This window comes from Sinocyclocheilus anshuiensis, unplaced genomic scaffold, assembly GCF_001515605.1.
Source record: "Sinocyclocheilus anshuiensis isolate Anshui unplaced genomic scaffold, SAMN03320099.WGS_v1.1 scaffold1570, whole genome shotgun sequence".
Classification (NCBI taxonomy): Eukaryota; Metazoa; Chordata; class Actinopteri; order Cypriniformes; family Cyprinidae; genus Sinocyclocheilus; species Sinocyclocheilus anshuiensis.
In genome coordinates this window covers 269,011-287,130 of record NW_015546153.1, presented here as the reverse complement: position 1 = coordinate 287,130, position 18,120 = coordinate 269,011, and the positions used below count along the sequence as shown (strand labels likewise).

At 38.3% G+C, this 18,120-nt stretch overlaps 2 protein-coding genes across 2 annotated transcripts in view; both read left to right on the top strand.

The window, feature by feature from the left end:
* schip1 (schwannomin interacting protein 1) overlaps positions 1-15,640 on the top strand; it is a 201,396-nt gene extending 185,756 nt beyond the window's left edge. The window contains exons 7-12 of the mRNA XM_016503293.1: positions 5,747-5,865; positions 9,064-9,181; positions 10,488-10,689; positions 14,296-14,415; positions 14,515-14,608; positions 15,173-15,640. Of these exons, the coding sequence (XP_016358779.1) occupies positions 5,747-5,865; positions 9,064-9,181; positions 10,488-10,689; positions 14,296-14,415; positions 14,515-14,608; positions 15,173-15,224 (705 nt within the window). The 3' untranslated portion in view covers positions 15,225-15,640. The remainder of the gene's footprint in view (positions 1-5,746; positions 5,866-9,063; positions 9,182-10,487; positions 10,690-14,295; positions 14,416-14,514; positions 14,609-15,172) is intronic.
* Positions 15,641-16,626: 986 nt separating this feature from the next.
* The window catches only part of il12a (interleukin 12a), a 6,135-nt gene continuing 4,641 nt past the window's right edge, over positions 16,627-18,120 (top strand). Inside the window, exons 1-2 of the mRNA XM_016503294.1 lie at positions 16,627-16,660; positions 16,869-16,993. Of these exons, the coding sequence (XP_016358780.1) occupies positions 16,651-16,660; positions 16,869-16,993 (135 nt within the window). The 5' untranslated portion in view covers positions 16,627-16,650. The remainder of the gene's footprint in view (positions 16,661-16,868; positions 16,994-18,120) is intronic.

The following is an 18,120-nucleotide window of genomic DNA, read 5'->3' as shown; positions in this document are numbered from 1 at the left end:
TGTGTGTGTGTGTGTGTGTGTGTGTGTGTGTGTGTGTGTGTGTGTGTGTGTGTGTGTGAGTGAGTGTGTGTGTGTTTGTGTGAGTGAGTGAGCGAGTGAGTGTGTGTGTGTGTGTGTGTGTGTGAGAGAGAGAGAGAGTGTGTGTGTGTGTGTGTGTGTGTGTGTGTGTGTGTGTGTGTGTGTGTTACGTCTCATAACCTCAAGAGAAGTGCCCCACTTTATTCAATAACACATCAAACACACACTCACACACACACACACACACTCCACATCACTGTTGTCAGTAACTCACTTTCATCACTCGTGTTGTATTGTGGATGTAGTCGTGATTCATAAGACATGCTAACTGCATTTATGAGTTTTTAAGGACACTAATCGACATGCAGGACCAGATCTATTAATTTTTAATCAGCGTTGTGCCGCTGTCTGCTCCTCCGATCACATTATATCTGGAACTCTCTTGCATATTTCTTTTTAAGATGTGAGTGCCGATGGTGATTTTTGCTGCTCACAGCTGAAGTACAGTATGCCAGACTCGTGTCATGTCTGCTTCTGGAAGTGTTTTTGCTGATCTGTGTTTGAGCTTCGCAAATGCTTGGATTTAGATACTTGGTTGTCTTTTAATTGAGAGTGTGTATGTGTGTGTTTATCTGGAGGCAAAGAGAGGGACTGAAAAACAGAGAGAGAGAGAGACGTGTAACAAGATGGTTGATCTTCCACAGAAAACCACAGGAAAAGTTTAAAGACTTTTATTTTTGGAAAGAACAACCTCAGGATGAGTTTGAGAGAGAACGAGAGATTTAAAAGAGAACATGAAAGAGAATAAGATAATTTACATGAAAGAAAGTATTATTATTGAAATTAATACTTTAATATTTTTTTTATTATTAAAATTCATACATTTAATCATAAAGGACGCATTAAATTGATCAAAAGTGACAGTAAAGACATTTATAATGTCACAAAAGATTTCTGTTTCAAATAAATGCTGTTCTTTTTAACTTTCTATTCATCTGTGAATCCTGAAAAATAAAATGCATCACAGTTTCCACAGAAATATTGTGCAGTACGACTGTTTTCAACATTGATAATAATCAGAAATGTTTCTCGAGCAGCAAATCAGCATATTAGAATGATTTCTGAAGATCATGTGACACTGAAGACTGGAGTAATGATGCTGAAAATACAGCTGCGCATCACAGAAATAAATTACACTTTAACAGATATTCAATAGAAAACAGATATTTAAAATTGTAATAATATTTCAAAATTTTCCTGATTTTACTGTATTTTTGAGCACATAAATGCAGCCTTGGTGAGCAGAAGAGACTCTTTCAGAAACATTATAAAATCTTACAGAACTCAAACACTAGTGTATTCTTCAAGCCTGTAACATTGAGACCCAAAACATTTGAACTGCAACATGGTGGAAAGATTGTTGCATGTTTTAAAACAGAAATGTCATGGGGATTAAATAACGAGTGCTTTAGGGTTACGGTGGATAATTAACACATATACAGTATAGTGCTGGGAGTGATAGTTTAACTAGGATTTATCTGCAAACAAGAACCAGAAAAATAGTTTTTAATTGTAGGCCAGTAGAGAGCAGTGTGAGATGGAATAAGACAGCATGAACATATGCACACACACACACACACACAGATGAAGCAGATAGAGAGGAAGGAAACAGAAACGACAGACAGAAAGGAAATGAGAGACTGTAAGAACTGATAGAGAGCAAACACACCTGAAACAATGTGCTAATGGAGAATCTCTGCATTACACGGAGAGAGAGACCATTAGAGAGCAGAAATATGACACAATAACAGCACGAGAGCTGAAGACAGTGCAGGTGAGGAGCAGAGAGAGGAAATAATGTGTGTGTATTGGGGACGGGGCCAATCCTCCAGGGGCCCCTCGATTAGGCCGGTATCCAGGCAACCGCCCGCATGGAGACGACTGGTGCCGGCCTGTCTCTGCCTCACACACACACACACACACACACACATTATTTACACGTCACTGTTCCCAGCACAGCCTCACACACACACACACACCCCAGACAGCAACATAGTGTTGGCCCAGATCCGGCCCACATCTGGCCCATGTGAAATCCATGCGGGCCAGATGTGGGCCGGATCTGGGCCGAAACTGTCTGCTGTCTGGGACACACACACACTGTCTCTCTCACATGCAGAAAAACAAAATAATAACCTGACCCGTGACCTTCATTATTTACTCACACACAATAAAGATGAATCTGTGTGTGTGTGCATGACAGAACCTGCAAAAATAAAAATTTTTTTTTTTTTTGCAAAATTTATTCCAGAATATATTTGTTTTTATAAATATGTAATTCATTTTTCTGTGTTTTTGCATGTATGTAGGCTATCTTTTAGATGATTGAAGAGCTCTGTTCAGCTTCATTCGTCTCATATAGTGTAGTTTGATAAAACCCTCTCACAGAAACGCATGGAAATAAAACACTTATAGAAATATTAAAATGAAACAATTAATACATTTAAAAAGAATAAATGAATACACAAATAAATACATTTAGGATTGAATAGAGAAATACACAAGAATGCATGCAATAAATTATTACAGAAAATAATTTGAAAAGGTAATTGAGGTCAAATAATTTCAGCAGTGCATTTTGTGAAAATTCATTCAACCTATTCATTCAGAAACACAGATTCATTCGGGAACTAAATGCTGCTTCATTGGCATAACTGAGCAAAAACAGACAATATTGTGCCTAAAGTGTAACTCACAATTATTAAGTCTTTGAACTGTTTTATAAAATCAATAATCATATTTGCAATGGTTCTGATATTCTGGAAAACAGCAGTCTTGCTCGTGTGATATTGCTAAACTATGTCATATAGAAATATAACACAGAATCTCACTCAGGGCATTTTTGCCCTCATGTATTGAATTTTGGGGTCATTCTAACTGCATTTTAATAAGCTATATTACACAGTGAATGTGTGGACTATCAAGGCAGTTATTGTTTCTGCAAAGTGATTGACATACTCAGTAACGTCAGATCATACATCATAACAACAACAGTTATGATGATACATATGACACACTCCCATTGTAACTGTAATGATTTGTCCTCACACACGGACTTTGTTGTAGCTCTGCAGACTCTTCAGTATCTGTCTGTGCTGCTGTGACTCACAGAGGATGAAGTCAGACTCCATGATGAGTGTGTGTTCAGGATGACAGAACGCTGCTGGATGATGCAAACACACAGTGTAACCATATGAAGCTGGCTGAAATCAGTGATGTCACTCTTTCATCAGGAGAGAGTCACGCAGCACTGACTGGGTCTGCTGCAGTGATAGATCTGAGTTTAATGGTAACGTGATTATGTTCAGTGGCGCCTGCAGCAGTACAGCTGAATGCACTGTGTGCACTCCGACTGACCTGAGAAATCTCTGCCCTGCAATTATTTCTGCAGTCCCGTATTTCTGTTGACTGAACCAGCCATGCCTTTAATTATGGATGAATCATTCTTTTGAGTTCTTTCACTGAACTGACTAAACATCTTTGCAAAATGGTCTGAATCGATTCGCGTTCTTTCGGACAGCTCTCTCATTGAATCATACTAAGCGACAGTAAAACAAAAAGGATACTTAAGAACACGGAGAACAGATAGTGTTGGATGAAGAGTTTTAAACGCAGTAAAACACGTTGTAAATAGAAACCTTTTATGCTCTCTAGAGCACAAACACAAATACACACTGGAGAATTTGCCAGATCTGTTTCACCAATATGTTAGTATTAGAGCTTCAACTGAGGGTGCTCTTGCCTTCTTTTGAGGGTGCTTACCTCCTTGATAGATGTATTTTACCATTTTGTTGATTTTTGTCATTTTCGTTCCATTTTTAATAGGTTTAAAGCGTGTGCACCTTTGTTCTGCTCAGCGTTGCTCTCACTGATCGTTCGCTCTGAAGAGTTTCGAGTCAGACGTCTGTCACAATATTACAGTCTACTCGAGACAATTTGTAACATTAACATATAATGAATTGAATTTTTAAATGTTGTTTATTTTAAATGTTGTTTGTAATTATGGTCACATGGATGTAGAGCTTGACAGCTTAAATGAGTTTGTTCCAGTAACTCCAGTGAAAATAAACATTGATTAATCACATAAACTCTAGAGAGGTCTGTGCTTCAGTCGTCAGTGCAACATGAAAATGATCCTGAGCGCAAACAGACGTTCATACAGACATGATTTACTGAGTCTTCACTGAACCTAAGTGTGCTTAACTGTACTGTACTGATTGCACCCTTGTAGTTTACTTCAAACCTTACAAAGGTCATACTAACAGTTTTATAGTACATTTTAAGTCGTTATGTTTACATTTTTATTTTTATTGTTGACTAAGCACGTGATTATCATTTGAATTTGGTATTCAGTATTACATTTACAGTTAATATATTTTAAATACATTAAATTGCAACTTAGTCTTTACAAATGTGTAATTACAAACAGTGTGGGGGAAAGTTACTTTTAAAAGTAAGGCATTACAATGTTGCGTTACTCCATAAAAAAGTAACTAATTACGTTACTTAGTTACTTTTTATGGAAAGTAATGCATTACGTTACTTTTGCGTTACTTTTTAAATCTGGACAGGGCTTGCTTGTTTGTTTTTAAAATAAAAAAGTTATATTTTTGGCAAATATAAAAACCTTTTTACACCAAAAGTGAAATGAATAAGCCTCAGGCTGAAGGAAAAGTACAGTAGAATGCAGAAGAAGACATTTCAACACACTTCAGCAATAAAAAAAGACAAATGTTCGTCTAGAGTAATTTGGCTTATTAGTACGGTTGAACTGGATCATCGAAGCTCAGAAGCAAAGACATTGGTTAATAGAATGGGATTAAATACATAAAGCATATTTGTGTTGTTTAACATTTAATTATTGCAGGTTTGCGTCATATTCTGAGTTGCATTATTTTTATTCATTTTGAGGAATATTGAATTTTTTGATTTTTGTGAGCGAGATGAATTAATGCATATTCATATTTATTTTAGAACTACAATAACATCTTCTGATTTCTCTCAACATGGCGACAGGAGAGCTGTCAGTCAATAAACTGGAGAAAAAAAAGTAACTTGTGTTACTTATTTGAAAAAGTAACTCAGATATTCTCTTGTAAATTAAAAAGTAATGCGTTACTTTACTAGTTACTTGAAAAAAGTAATCTGATTACGTAACTCGCGTTACTTGTAATGCGTTACCAACAACACTGATTACAAATACATTTAAATGCACAAGTTTCAATAGAAATGGCATTTATAATATGGTACTTTAACCATATTTCAAAGACAATAGAAGTAGTCTAATCATGAAATTACTTATAAAGATGTATTTACGTCCTACTTCAGTTACTTCAACTAATGGCACTTAACGGGCTCGATGCAGTAATTCCAGTGAAGAGAACTCATTTTGGAAGTAATTAATAGAATATACTTAAGTGTGGACTTCATGTGATGTTTAGGCACTTAATTGCATGTTATTTACAACTAAATAGAAATGTGTTATTGTTTACATGTATATCAATGAGAGTGTGTCCGCATGTGTTTGTGCACAGTGTGTCTACGGGGTCTGAAGGGCTCCTGTAGTGTTCTGTAGTGTGTAATGTTCATGTGCTTCACGTCTCACTGCTGCCACCTGCTGCTCTCTGTGTGCTCGTCTTCATCTCGTCCTCCTGTGTTTCTGTCTCAGGCCCAGAAGAATGAGCGGGAGTCCATCCGGCAGAAGCTGGCGCTGGGCAGTTTCTTTGACGATGGGCCGGGGATCTACAGCAGCTGCAGCAAGAGCGGCAAACCCAGCCTGTCCTCACGGTCAGCAGCAGCCTTTTTTATTTTATTTCATTTTTAATGTTCCTGAACGAAGTCTCATCTGCTCACCAAGGCTGCATTTATTTGATCAAAAATACAGTAATATGGTGAAATATTATTATAATTTAAATCAGCTGTTTTCTGTGTGAATCTCTGTTAAACTGTAATTTATTTCTGTGATGCGCAGCTGTATTTTCAGCATCATTACTCCAGTCTTCAGTGTCACATGATCTTCAGAAATCAGTATAATATGCTGATTATTAGAAACATTTCTGATTATTATCAATGTTGAAAACAGTTGTGCTGCACAATATTTTTGTAGAGACCGTGATACATTTAATTTTTCAGGATTCACAGATTCATAAAAAGTTTAACAGCATTTATTTGGGGGGAAAAAATTAAAAGCAATTTTGCTTAATGCAATTTAATGCATCCTTGTTGAGTAAAATTATTAATTTCTTTTTTTTTTTTTAACTTACTGACACAATATGGTAAACATTTTAACGTATACATATCACTATAAAATACTGTCAACCAACAGAAAGAAAAAAAACAACAACATTGTTTGAAATGTTGTATAAATCAGTGTGAATGACATATAGACAAACAAAGGAGAATTTTTTTTTTTTTTTCAGAAAAAGACCTTTAAAAATATGTATTGTATTTGAAATCTACAGACGCAAATATTTTCAAATAGTTGTATCTCAGCCAAATATTGTCCTATCCTAACAAACCATACATCAATGGAAAGCTTATTTACTCAGCTTTCAGATGATGCACAAGTCTCAATTTTGATAAAAATTGACCCTTATGACTGGTTTTGTGCTCCAGGGTCACAAATGAGCAAAACCCTTCAGAATACAAATGGGAATAAAATGGTAAAGTCTGGTGTATGTGTGTGTGTATATATATATCTGTCTAATATGTCTAAAAAGTGAACTGTTCAAACGGATGAGAGTGAGAGAAGTGAAAGCTCTGATGTTCCTCCAGCAGATCTTGTATTCTCATTGTCTCTTCTGCCGTCACGGTTCACGCCGATGAACACTGTTCAGCATCATGTCATGGTGTTTTTGAAGTGTTGGAGGTTTGAGTCAGTGGTGTGGAGACTGAGCTGAGTGAGAGTGACATCAGTGCAGACGGAGCACAGAGGAGCGTGCGGACACAGGCCTTTTCTTCAACTTTCCATGACCACAGTATCAGAGCGGAGCTGCGGCTCAGAGTGAAACAGCGTCACGTTCCTGTGTTTGTGTGGTGAAGCACAGCTTTCAAGCACTCTCTCTATGAAGGGTTTCCCCCTCCAGCTCAGCATCCCTCACACTGATTCTTCCCAAAAGGGAAGCAGTTCCTTCTCTCTCTGTCTCTCTCTCCCACACACTCACACACACACACTCACACACACACACTCACCCACACACACACACACACAACACACACACTCACACACACACACACACATACACACACACACACACTCACACTCACACACACACATACTCTCACACACACACACACACACACATAACTTTAACCTGAATCCCTGCTGCTCACTTTCACATGACCGTGATGAGCATTAGTCACTTCTCTGTCATTTTGACACAGTGTCGTAATGCTGCTGTTATTACAGTAAAACATTAACACCATGACCCAGATCAGATTTCACCTTACTTTTGGTGGAGCGATAAAGAAATCCCATGATCTTTAAGGCAAGACACTACAGATAAAACCAGTGTTTCATGCACTAGTCTCTTTTGAGATTTTGGGCTTACCTGCTTCCATAATTTGCCTTCTTTTAACCTCTTCCAGCATCCATATTGCACTTTATCTATCAGCATCAGTAGGTTTCATTCATAAAAGAAAACGTATCTTCAAAGGCTGTTTTCTCAAAATGAGTTTGGTCACACTTTAGGGACCACTATAACTAACTATTAACTATGTCTTTTTTAGTTAGGTATGGTGTTTAGGATTAAGGGATCTAAACTATGGTCATGCAGAATAAGGCATTAATATGTACTTTATAAGTACTGATAAACAGCCAATCTGCTAGCATGATAATAAGCAACTAGTTCATGGTGAGAATCGGTCACTAAACTAAAGTGCTACACTTCAGCAGCACTCACACACACCAGACTTTACAGTTTATTCCTCTCTATATTCTGAAGGTTTTTACTGTTTTATATCATTCACACTGATTTATAGAACATTTTGAAACCATGTTTTTTTTTCCTTGCTGTTTGTGATTTATGGAGTGATAAAAAGAGAAATGCAAAATCCCCTCTGTAAAAACCTTCAACTCTAAGATGTCAGCAGAATCAAACGAGAAATGTAACCCTTGTTTTATCCATAATGCATATTAAAACAATGTTTTAATCTCTTAATCAACAGTGATTAATAAACTGGGGAAGTAGTTACAATTTTTACTTTATTCACCCGAAGTATCTTGCTTTAAGGACAGAGTGATTTTCATATGATAGATGAACTGTCATCTTAAAATTCTGACTTCAACTGTGGAAATGATGTTCAAATTCTTTGTAGGAAAAAAGTTTGTAATCATTAACTTTTTTTATAGCCATTTAGACTAAATCTGCAATCAAACATTTTTAAATTCATTGCATTTTTATGTTGTTCTTTATGTAATTTTATTGCTAAAACACAATAACAAAATGACACAAATCAAATGTTAAATGTCCTAAATTGCGAGCAGGTGCATCCCTCCCAGAAGTGTAAAATAAGGCACTCTGGTAACGTTCTCAGTGATTTCTGATGGTTCAGCAGTTCCTTTTCCTGAGCGTTTCACTGTTTGCTGTTGCTGCTGATGTCACCGCGGGTATTCCAGTGCTCTCACTGTGTGCTTTTCTCAACTCAACGCCGTTTTATTTAGATAGCACCTCCAAAACCATAAAAATCAACCAAAGTACTGTACACAAGAGCGTAAACATAAAACTAACATTCCCAGAGCATTCAGCAGATTTCAAATACATACACAACAACAGACATACCATCTTTCTGCATGAGTTTTTGGGCTGGAATAGTCTGCTAGAGGAGGTGTTCAGTGTTAGCACAGCAGATACTGCTGAAGACTCGACAAGATCATCCTGCTTTCTGTGTGGGAGCTGAAGGGTGTTTTACAGCGATTTACATGTTGCTACAGCTGTCATTAGCATGCTCTGATAATCTGAACAATATCACACAATATCCTCACAGGCTCCAGAGCGGAATGAACCTGCAGATCTGCTTCGTCAACGACAGCGGCAGCGACAAAGACAGCGACGCAGATGACAGCAAGACAGAGACCAGCCTGGACACACCACTGTCACCCATGGTACACACACACACACAGCGACGCAGACGACAGCAAGACAGAGACCAGCCTGGACACACCGCTGTCTCCCATGGTACACACATACACACACACACACTCATGGATGATGTTTCCTCTAACAGAGGTCACACAAGCAGTGTTTTGAGACAGCCCCATCCAGAATGCCCCTGAATCAGGGATGTGGTTTGCGAGCCTTGGCTTCCCAGCAAACATTGCAGCAGGTGTTACAGTAAGGTTACGATATGAGTCAGAGAGGGTCACAGGCCAGAGAAATGACCCCACCTACACTGACCGTGTGCAATCATCATTCATCAGCCTGATCATTACAACACACCGGCGTGTGTAGATTCCTCCTGGACACACACACACACACACACACACACATTCACTCACTCACACACACTCACTCTCTCACACACACACACACACACACACACACACACACACACACACACACACACACTGTATAGATTTATATGTACTAAATGCCATTAGCTGAACTTTGGGGTGTTTTTAGATTTTTTTTTACTCACTTAAATAGGACTGGAGTACATCTTTACAAATAATTTCATAGTTACTTCTGGTAATATGGTAATAACTAAAATATATTTTAATGTCATTTCTATTGAAACTTGTATGTCATGTATTTAAATATATTTGTAACTACACATTTATAATGATGAAGTTGTAATTTAGTTCATTTAAAATATATAAACTATAAATGTAATATCAAATAACACACTACAGTTAAAAATATAATCAAGTGCTTTACATGTGCATTAGTATATAAGTCAACATATCAAAATAAGTGTACTTCTTTAAACAAAAGATGATTAAAACATAATGACTTAAAATGTACTTTGAAGTAAAGATTTTAATCTGACATTATTACAAAGTGTGCTGAGAAACAGTCATGAAAGTGTCTCTTTAAGTCGCTTAAGTGGCCTTCTTTAAAAATATACGTCTAGGATTTGAAGTTCACAGTGGGACCCAAAATCTGGGATTTTTAGAACTTGGAAATAACCAAGATTTTAAATGATAAAATGAAATGTTAGAAATATGTTTAGGAAATGTTTTTATCAAAAGAAAGTCTGGATCATCTCAGATCGTGCAGGAGAACAGGATTGTCAGGGTTTGTTCATTTGAGTTCAGATTTGTTATGCAGACAGTATACTGTTGTGTGACATTAGGAAAGAATGCACAATCGTTTTCACTTATCATTTCCTCGGTATGCTGAGCTTCGTTGGCTCCAGATGGAGAGCTGTCTAATCTTTGTCTTGTGTTCTCTCTGTCCATCTGTCCTCAGAGCAAACAGAGCTCGTCCTACTCAGACAGAGACACCACGGAGGACGACTCGGAGTCTCTGGAGGACATGGACTTCTTGAGCCGGCAGAAGAAGCTGCAGGCCGAGGCCAAGCTGGCTCTCGCGATGGCCAAACCCATGGCCAAGATGCAGGTGGAGGTGGAGAAGCAGAACCGTAAGAAGTCTCCTGTGGCGGATCTGGTACGTGTGCTGCTGTTTCACTGAGCAACTCCAGCAACGCTAGTGAGAGCCGAACAGCTGAAGAAGAGAGACTCCGGTGTTCAGATTAGTGATGAGGCGTATTCAACGGCCGATTCTCAGTCAGCCCAGTGCTCAAAAACAGCTTACACAGTATCTGTAGTTATGATCCGGGCTAGAGCTGACCACTGAGAAAAACAGCTGCACTTAATTGCATTGAATGCACACTAGAGTAGTTCAGATATTACAAGGATTAAGTGCCCTTAACTGCTGTGTACTTACATTTAGATAAATCATTTGATACAATGCACTTATTGTGTACATGCATGTTTATACAACATGAACACAATAGGTGCATTGTACCTAATAGTTTATTATTTTATTATTAGCTACATAGTATTTAAAGACATGCAATATAAAGTAGGACAAAATAATGTTTTTAAAGAACTGTATTTGCAGAATATATAATATTAATTAAATAAAAGGCCACTTAAGTGAAATAGAGACACTTTTATGACTGTTTCTATGGTTTCTTCAAGTGTCTCGGAGACACACTACAGCAAAAGATAGAAATAACTGACTTAGAACCTTTTTTTGTTGGTGAAAGACTTTTGCACAGTAGTGTGTAAAATTGTAGATATCAGTTAAATTTTACAATAAACAAATAACAAGCAATAGCACAAAACAGGTTTCAGGTTTGTAGGTGTTCAAGTGCAGAAATAGAATAATTAAATGTAAAACAACATTGCATATAGCACGTATTTCGACATGATCTCATATGTATTTGACAGTTCAAGCGCAAAGTACATGTGTGTGTGTGTGTGTGTGTGTGAATGAGGCTACACAGCTGGAATATTATTATGACACACTTTATGCATTGGTCAGTTTATATATAGAAATACAATCAAAACCGTAATCGTGATACAAACACAATCAGCGCGATTCCACAAGAATCAGTGATGTCTCGTCATCACGTCATGCGTTGAGAACGCCTCCGCAGTCAGTGTCCATCTGAACTGAAACTATGACACACACACAGCAGGAAGCAGATGCTTGAACGCTCTTCCTCCAGCGTTTGACAGCCGCGCGCTGAGTAACGCCGATGGAGAGCAAACACGGCTCACGCGGGGAAATCTCCCGGAGCATGCGGCGTAAACCACCACACGACTCAGAGCCCAGAGAGACGGACAGCGAAACTGTGCCATGACACGCTTATTCCCTCCCGTCACTCTCGTCAGCTCTGTGCTGCTCCTCCAGCCAATGCTGCACACGCGGATGCTCTGCTAGTAAGAACAAAACTGACATCTGCTTGTGAAAATTCCTTCGAAACACATTGGTGATCTTAAAGTGGCACTGGTGATGCTGTTTCTCTGCGCAGCTCGTGTCAGCGGGACACCCCACGATTAGATCATCTCCTCACAGGCCAGACACTGGACGCCTCACTCTTTGCAGAGGAGAAAACTTCCACAGTATGGCACGGGACGTGTTACACAGTGAATGCAGTGAGTTCAGTGACTGTATTCGCTGTGTAACACCAGCTCGTGCGTTTAACGCTCCTGAAACACTGCACTCACCCGTCAACTAGAACTGCGGTGACCAGACGCATCTCAGACTCAAATTACAGTGCTGGGTTTTTCAGTGCTTGTAGATGTGAATGAAAGCTGATGCAACATTTTTTATCAATCATAACTATCATGCACACAATCAAATGGAGTGTACAGTACTTTAAAAGACGATGTGTTTGAGTCAAAACTGAAGTATACTGTGGGAATGAGACGGCAGGAAAACCTGATTTTATCATGTGAAACAATGAAGCTCCAGTCATCCACACACACCTCTGTTCAAGCTTTTGATTCGTTCATATCATTATCATTATCATTTATCTACTTGCCATTGAATCTAGGAGACCTGTACACACTTAAACCACTTTCAGTCCAGTCACATTTACTCCTATAGTGCTTTATACAATACAGATATAGAAAAAACAGAAATAGAACAGTGTTGCAAAATTCATGAGTTATGAAACATATTCACTTTCAGCTATAAGCAGCTCTATAGAAGGTAATAGTGTCATTATTCAGATCAGTTCTCATCTCATAATATCAGTGCAGGCAATCGATAATATGACTGAATATTAATTAAAAGAAATAACATCATGGTCGACTACCAGTTTCCTGCATATGAGAGTAAGACTGGTATTATTATTATTGGACTAATACATCGATTCTAAAACCTAACTTGCATCAGCCTGCATCTCATATCAAAGCACATTTCAACAAAACATTCTGGGATTTTGGCTTCGAGCTACTGTAAGCCCTCTTTGTCTTTTAATGATCTTAAACCAACTCTTCACATCTGCAGTTCACTTTATAGCAGGATAAATCAGACTCGATTACAGTTACGCAGAAATATCAAGGTTACTCTGATTTCTTCCTCGCTTTATTGGCTACAGAGCTAACATTCACTTCACTTTGAGAAAGCCAGCTCATTATCAGCTTACGGCACTCAGATCTGCCTTAAATGGGGAAAAACATTTCAATAGGAACAAGTCCAGAGCAAGTGATGTGAAAGTAAAACTGCAGTGTGTCAGAATGAAGCGAGTCCTCATGGGAACTTCAGATGGGTGCTTTACCTGAAGAATTACCATGTATTTGTAATGTGAAAAACCTGCTTCAGTTTCTGTTACGAGATCTGCTGTTAATGCTTCTTTTTATGCATTATTCCTCATGTCCAAACGGCCTTCAACATCATAACCCATAATTATGATAAATAATAACCCCACGGTTCTCTGGAATAGCTAACTGCGATTAGTCAGTGGTGTCATTAGCATAATGATGAAAAACTGTACAACTGACTGCTGATTAATGACATAGATTAAAGAGATGAAAGTGTTATGTAGCATCCTGTGATACAAGCTAAATCAATACCACAATATACTGGAAGTCATTTCCAATGTATGATACATGCAAACACAGTCAAGAATGGCATCATGTTCTAGTAATGCTGCCTGAAATCAGACACGCTACTGACTGAAATCAACAGATCGAGCTGAGAATTACATTTGGAAAATGTTAAACTCGCATCAGATGAGGGGCTAGTTTTCACTTATAAGACAGGCGATTGGAATTTTATCTATGATTTCAGAGAATTGTTTAGCATTTTCTAAATCCTTTCATTTCTTTCGAACAGTCAGACATTCACCTGTGATCATATTTTCATCAATACCTTCTGAGAAATACTTCCTCCCAGCATGTTTCATGAGCGTCAGCTTTTCAGACTGTTCACGTGACATCAAACCATGTTTTCAGTAATGCTTTTTAAAACACTCTCACTTTGAACATTATTGACCATCTCTAAACAGAACAGAACAGCTGATATTTAAAGCTCTAAACTGCCTAGAATGTCACTGCGGCACTATGAGCTAGACAACACTAGAAATGCAATACAGCTAGCTCTGTAAAACCATATGCATTCAGAAAACACCATACAAAAACATTTGACTTGAGTCTTTCAACTCTCAGATCTCAGCTGTACACTGGGTGTTCATCATTGGTTCAGACTGTATAATATCCCTGACATGATTCATGTGCTTGTACTGATTCTGTGTGTGCGTCTCACATGCCACACATCAGCGAGTGTCTGATGAAGAGGAGTCTGAAGCCCACGGATCTCAGAGACATGACGCTGGGACAGCTGCAGGTCATCGTCAACGACCTGCACTCACAGATCGAGGGTACGACACACACACCTGTCTCTCTCTCTCTCTCTCACTCACTCACGCATGTGTGTTCTGCAGAGCTCAGAGACGTGTGTGTGTGTGTGTGATGCTCAGGTCTGAACGAGGAGCTGGTGCAGCTGCTGCTGATGAGAGACGAGCTTCACATGGAGCAGGACGCCATGCTGGTGGACATCGAGGACTTGACCAGGTGCCCGGCTCATGCTCTCAATCATCCGCTCAACAGAAGTGTGAAACACTCGCACTGAATTTCTCTGACAAAAAGCAATGGAGTAAAAGTACAAGTGTTCAGATTACTCCAGTAAAGCACAAATTCCCCTCCAGAAAACTACAGCAAGTGGCTGAACAATAACATGTGTTTCTGCAATGGTGTTATTTGAGTGTCACTGAGAGTGTAGTGTTTAAAACAGATTTCAGTTACATTTTCTGCTTTGTATACATACATTTATATATGTATAAATATATACATATATTTTATTTTAGTACAAGTAACAAAAATGTTGGGAACACTTCACTTAAGCTATTTTACTAACTATGAGTAACTTCATGTCAATTAATGTATTAGTAGTCTGTCTGCTTACTAACACTTCTACGTTCTACTGATTATAAGTAACTTTGCAAGTACCTGTCAACGTATTCTACTAACCCTAACCCTAACCCAACAGTCTACTAGTACTCTAACGACTGCTAAATGTCATGTAGTCAGTAGAGTGTCTCTGGAAGTAAAGTGTAATCGGGTTGTGTTTGTCCTCAGGCACGCTCAGAGCCAGCAGAAGCACCTGGCGGAGAAGACGCTCTCCAAATGAAGCCGCACGCTCTCCACACAGATCAGTTTAGACAGACACCTTTCCTTTGCTTCTGTGGTTCCTCCAGAACGGCCTGGAAACTGCCAGCGATCGCCTCGTACACCCGTCTCAGTCCTTTACCTTTGCCACTCAATTACATAGAGCGGTGTGGAAACACCTCGTGAGCTGGCTGTTGAATGTTTGAGTTGGACAGTATTTAAGCACAGCCGGTCAGCGACGGTTTGAAGCTGCTCGAGAGGAAACATGCCTGCCTTGTAGTCGACGTGTAGCTCCGTGGATGTTGATTCTGACACGAGTCATCTGAATAAGTGTGTTCATATCATTTTCATTCTATTGTATTCAGATTCTTTATTTGAGGGAGATGCTTCTGTACAGATATGTGTAAAATAAGAAAAATAAAACTTTGTTTCATAGACCGTAGTCTTCTGGATCGTCTCTTGTGGAGAAAATATGAAATTGTATCTAGAATCCCTTGCTCAGTCCCTTCTGTGTTTTCTATGGAAGCTCTTTTCTGCCACAGAAAAAAATAAAAGGTAACTGTTAGTTTTATTTCACAAATCGGACTTTATTTCCTCACAGTTCTGAGAAGAAAAGACAGAATCGTGAGCTATAAATTCCAAATTTCAAGAAAGATTTAAAGTCACAATTATCGTTGGAAACAAGCTTCTGTAGTTTTGCATTATAATTTATGCTTCAGAATAAAGTTGAGCGTACGATTAAACACAATGAGATTAAACACAAAGCGCTGATCTTCACTTCACAATTCAAATCTGCATTTTTCATCCAAAACTGGCATCAAATATATATATATGTCAGTGACAATCATTTCCAGAAATGGCTTCGAAAATGAATCATGTTTCATGCTGGAAATTTGTCAACTATACAGATCGAGATGAATTTGTGTATCATATTCTATTTGAGACTGTACACGACGTTGTTGGAACGAAAAGGAAATCTGTGAGCTTATCAGACGAGGGCTGTAATGAGTCAGATAATTGTGTGATTGAGTGGAAATATTCATATAATCAGATTCCTGTGGATGGAAGAGAGTGACAAGGCCATACTTTAAAATAATATTCAAGTTCATATTTACACTCTGCTACTACTGATCATTACACAGTGTGTTCCAGTTATTCATGGAAAGTATTGAAAGTGTTGTGATTTGTGGTTGTGTCTGAATGAAGTGAAAACCGGAGCAGGTAATGCAGAGCTGTGCTGAGGTCACTGTGATGAGCGCATGCACACATCAGTGTGTTTATTCCAGTTTCAGTGCCACAACAAACCAAAAGAGAAACACTGTGTGTGTGAGCAGATGATTTACAGTGATTGAGGGATTCCCCCATCATGAGTATAAAGCCCATCACTCTCATACTTCAGCAAACACACACACACCGAGTCTGAGTGAGTCTGAGCGACGACACTCATCATGAAGATCTGTGAGTAACTCAACATCTATTACATGATATAATGATGGAACTCATATGACATGAGATGTTTTCCAATTTACATTTGATTGCATATGAGCTGTTGAAGGTTAACGTGTGTCTGTGACATTATTGAAAGCTGTTACAGTGTGACTGTCTGATTTACTGCAATACGTCTGAACACTGTGTGTGTGTGTGTGTGTGTGTGTGTGTCACGCAGGCGCTGTGTTCTGTGTATTTGTGGCTCTTGCGCTGGGCTCTCCGGTTCCTCCGAACACACAGCAGTGTGAATGCAGCGCCGCCGCCAGGTCTCTGCTCTCCAGCCTCTCACACATCATGCAGAAGGTACAGCGTCACACTCACAAGCAGCATTTGTTAGTGCAGCTCCATTCAGTCCCAGACGGCAAAACGTTTACAACAATCTGGCCAGGATATATTTTCAATACATGCTAAATATATGTTATAAATTGAAATTCAAAAACATATTTTGGTATATGAAGTTTGAAACTAAACAATTTCAATTTGAACTTTTAAATAACTACTTTTAATTTCAATTTGCAACATATATTTAGCATATATTTTAAATAGACTTTGGCCAGAATTTTGAAATATATTTTGAAGGCTGAAAGTACATATATTTCAAAATGTATTTCAGGGGAAAGAAAATACATTTCTGTTCTTACATTAGGCTAAATGAATGGAATAGCCTACTACAGATGTATAATAACATATTGTAATAGTGTAATATTGTAATAAGTTAAATTCTAATGTGTTTTATGTTCACGCAACAAGTTAAAATTTTTTCTTCAAATGTGAATATGTAAATGTATTTTCTTGGAGATGAATATATGGAGGGCAAAATATATTTAAGTATGTTGTCAAAATATACAAAAATATGTAGGTAGGAATAAATAAATATATTATGTATTTATTTAGGAATCAGACAGTCATCAGAAATGTGCTGTGCTCAAACTCAGACACGTCAGCTTTACAACTACAACACGGTTATTTACACAATGACAGGATCTTCATAACAAGCCACTTCACTTTTTAACCATCTCCTGAAATATTCATATCATTAAAACTGATTTCAAACATCCCAGAATTCATCAAATCCAGCAGTGTTTGTGCTGTTGTTTTCTCTACAAAATAATGTCACTGCTGGATGATGAAGATGATGATGATGATGATGGTGATGTCATTAAGGAATTGCCTTCTGTTGGTTAGTTAAAGGGATTTTACAACAACAGGAGAGAAGTCACAGGCTTTGATTATCAGTATCTAACTACCATTCAACATTTTCAAATGAATAGATAGATATATAAACATGTTTTATTTGAAGCATTTTAGAGCAGCGAGAGTTATATTATTTTGTGATGCTCTGACAGTAAGCAGAGGGACTGTGTGTGTGTGTGTGTGTGTGTGTGTGTGTGTGTTCTGCTGTCTGCCAGTGTGAATAGTTCCATTATTCC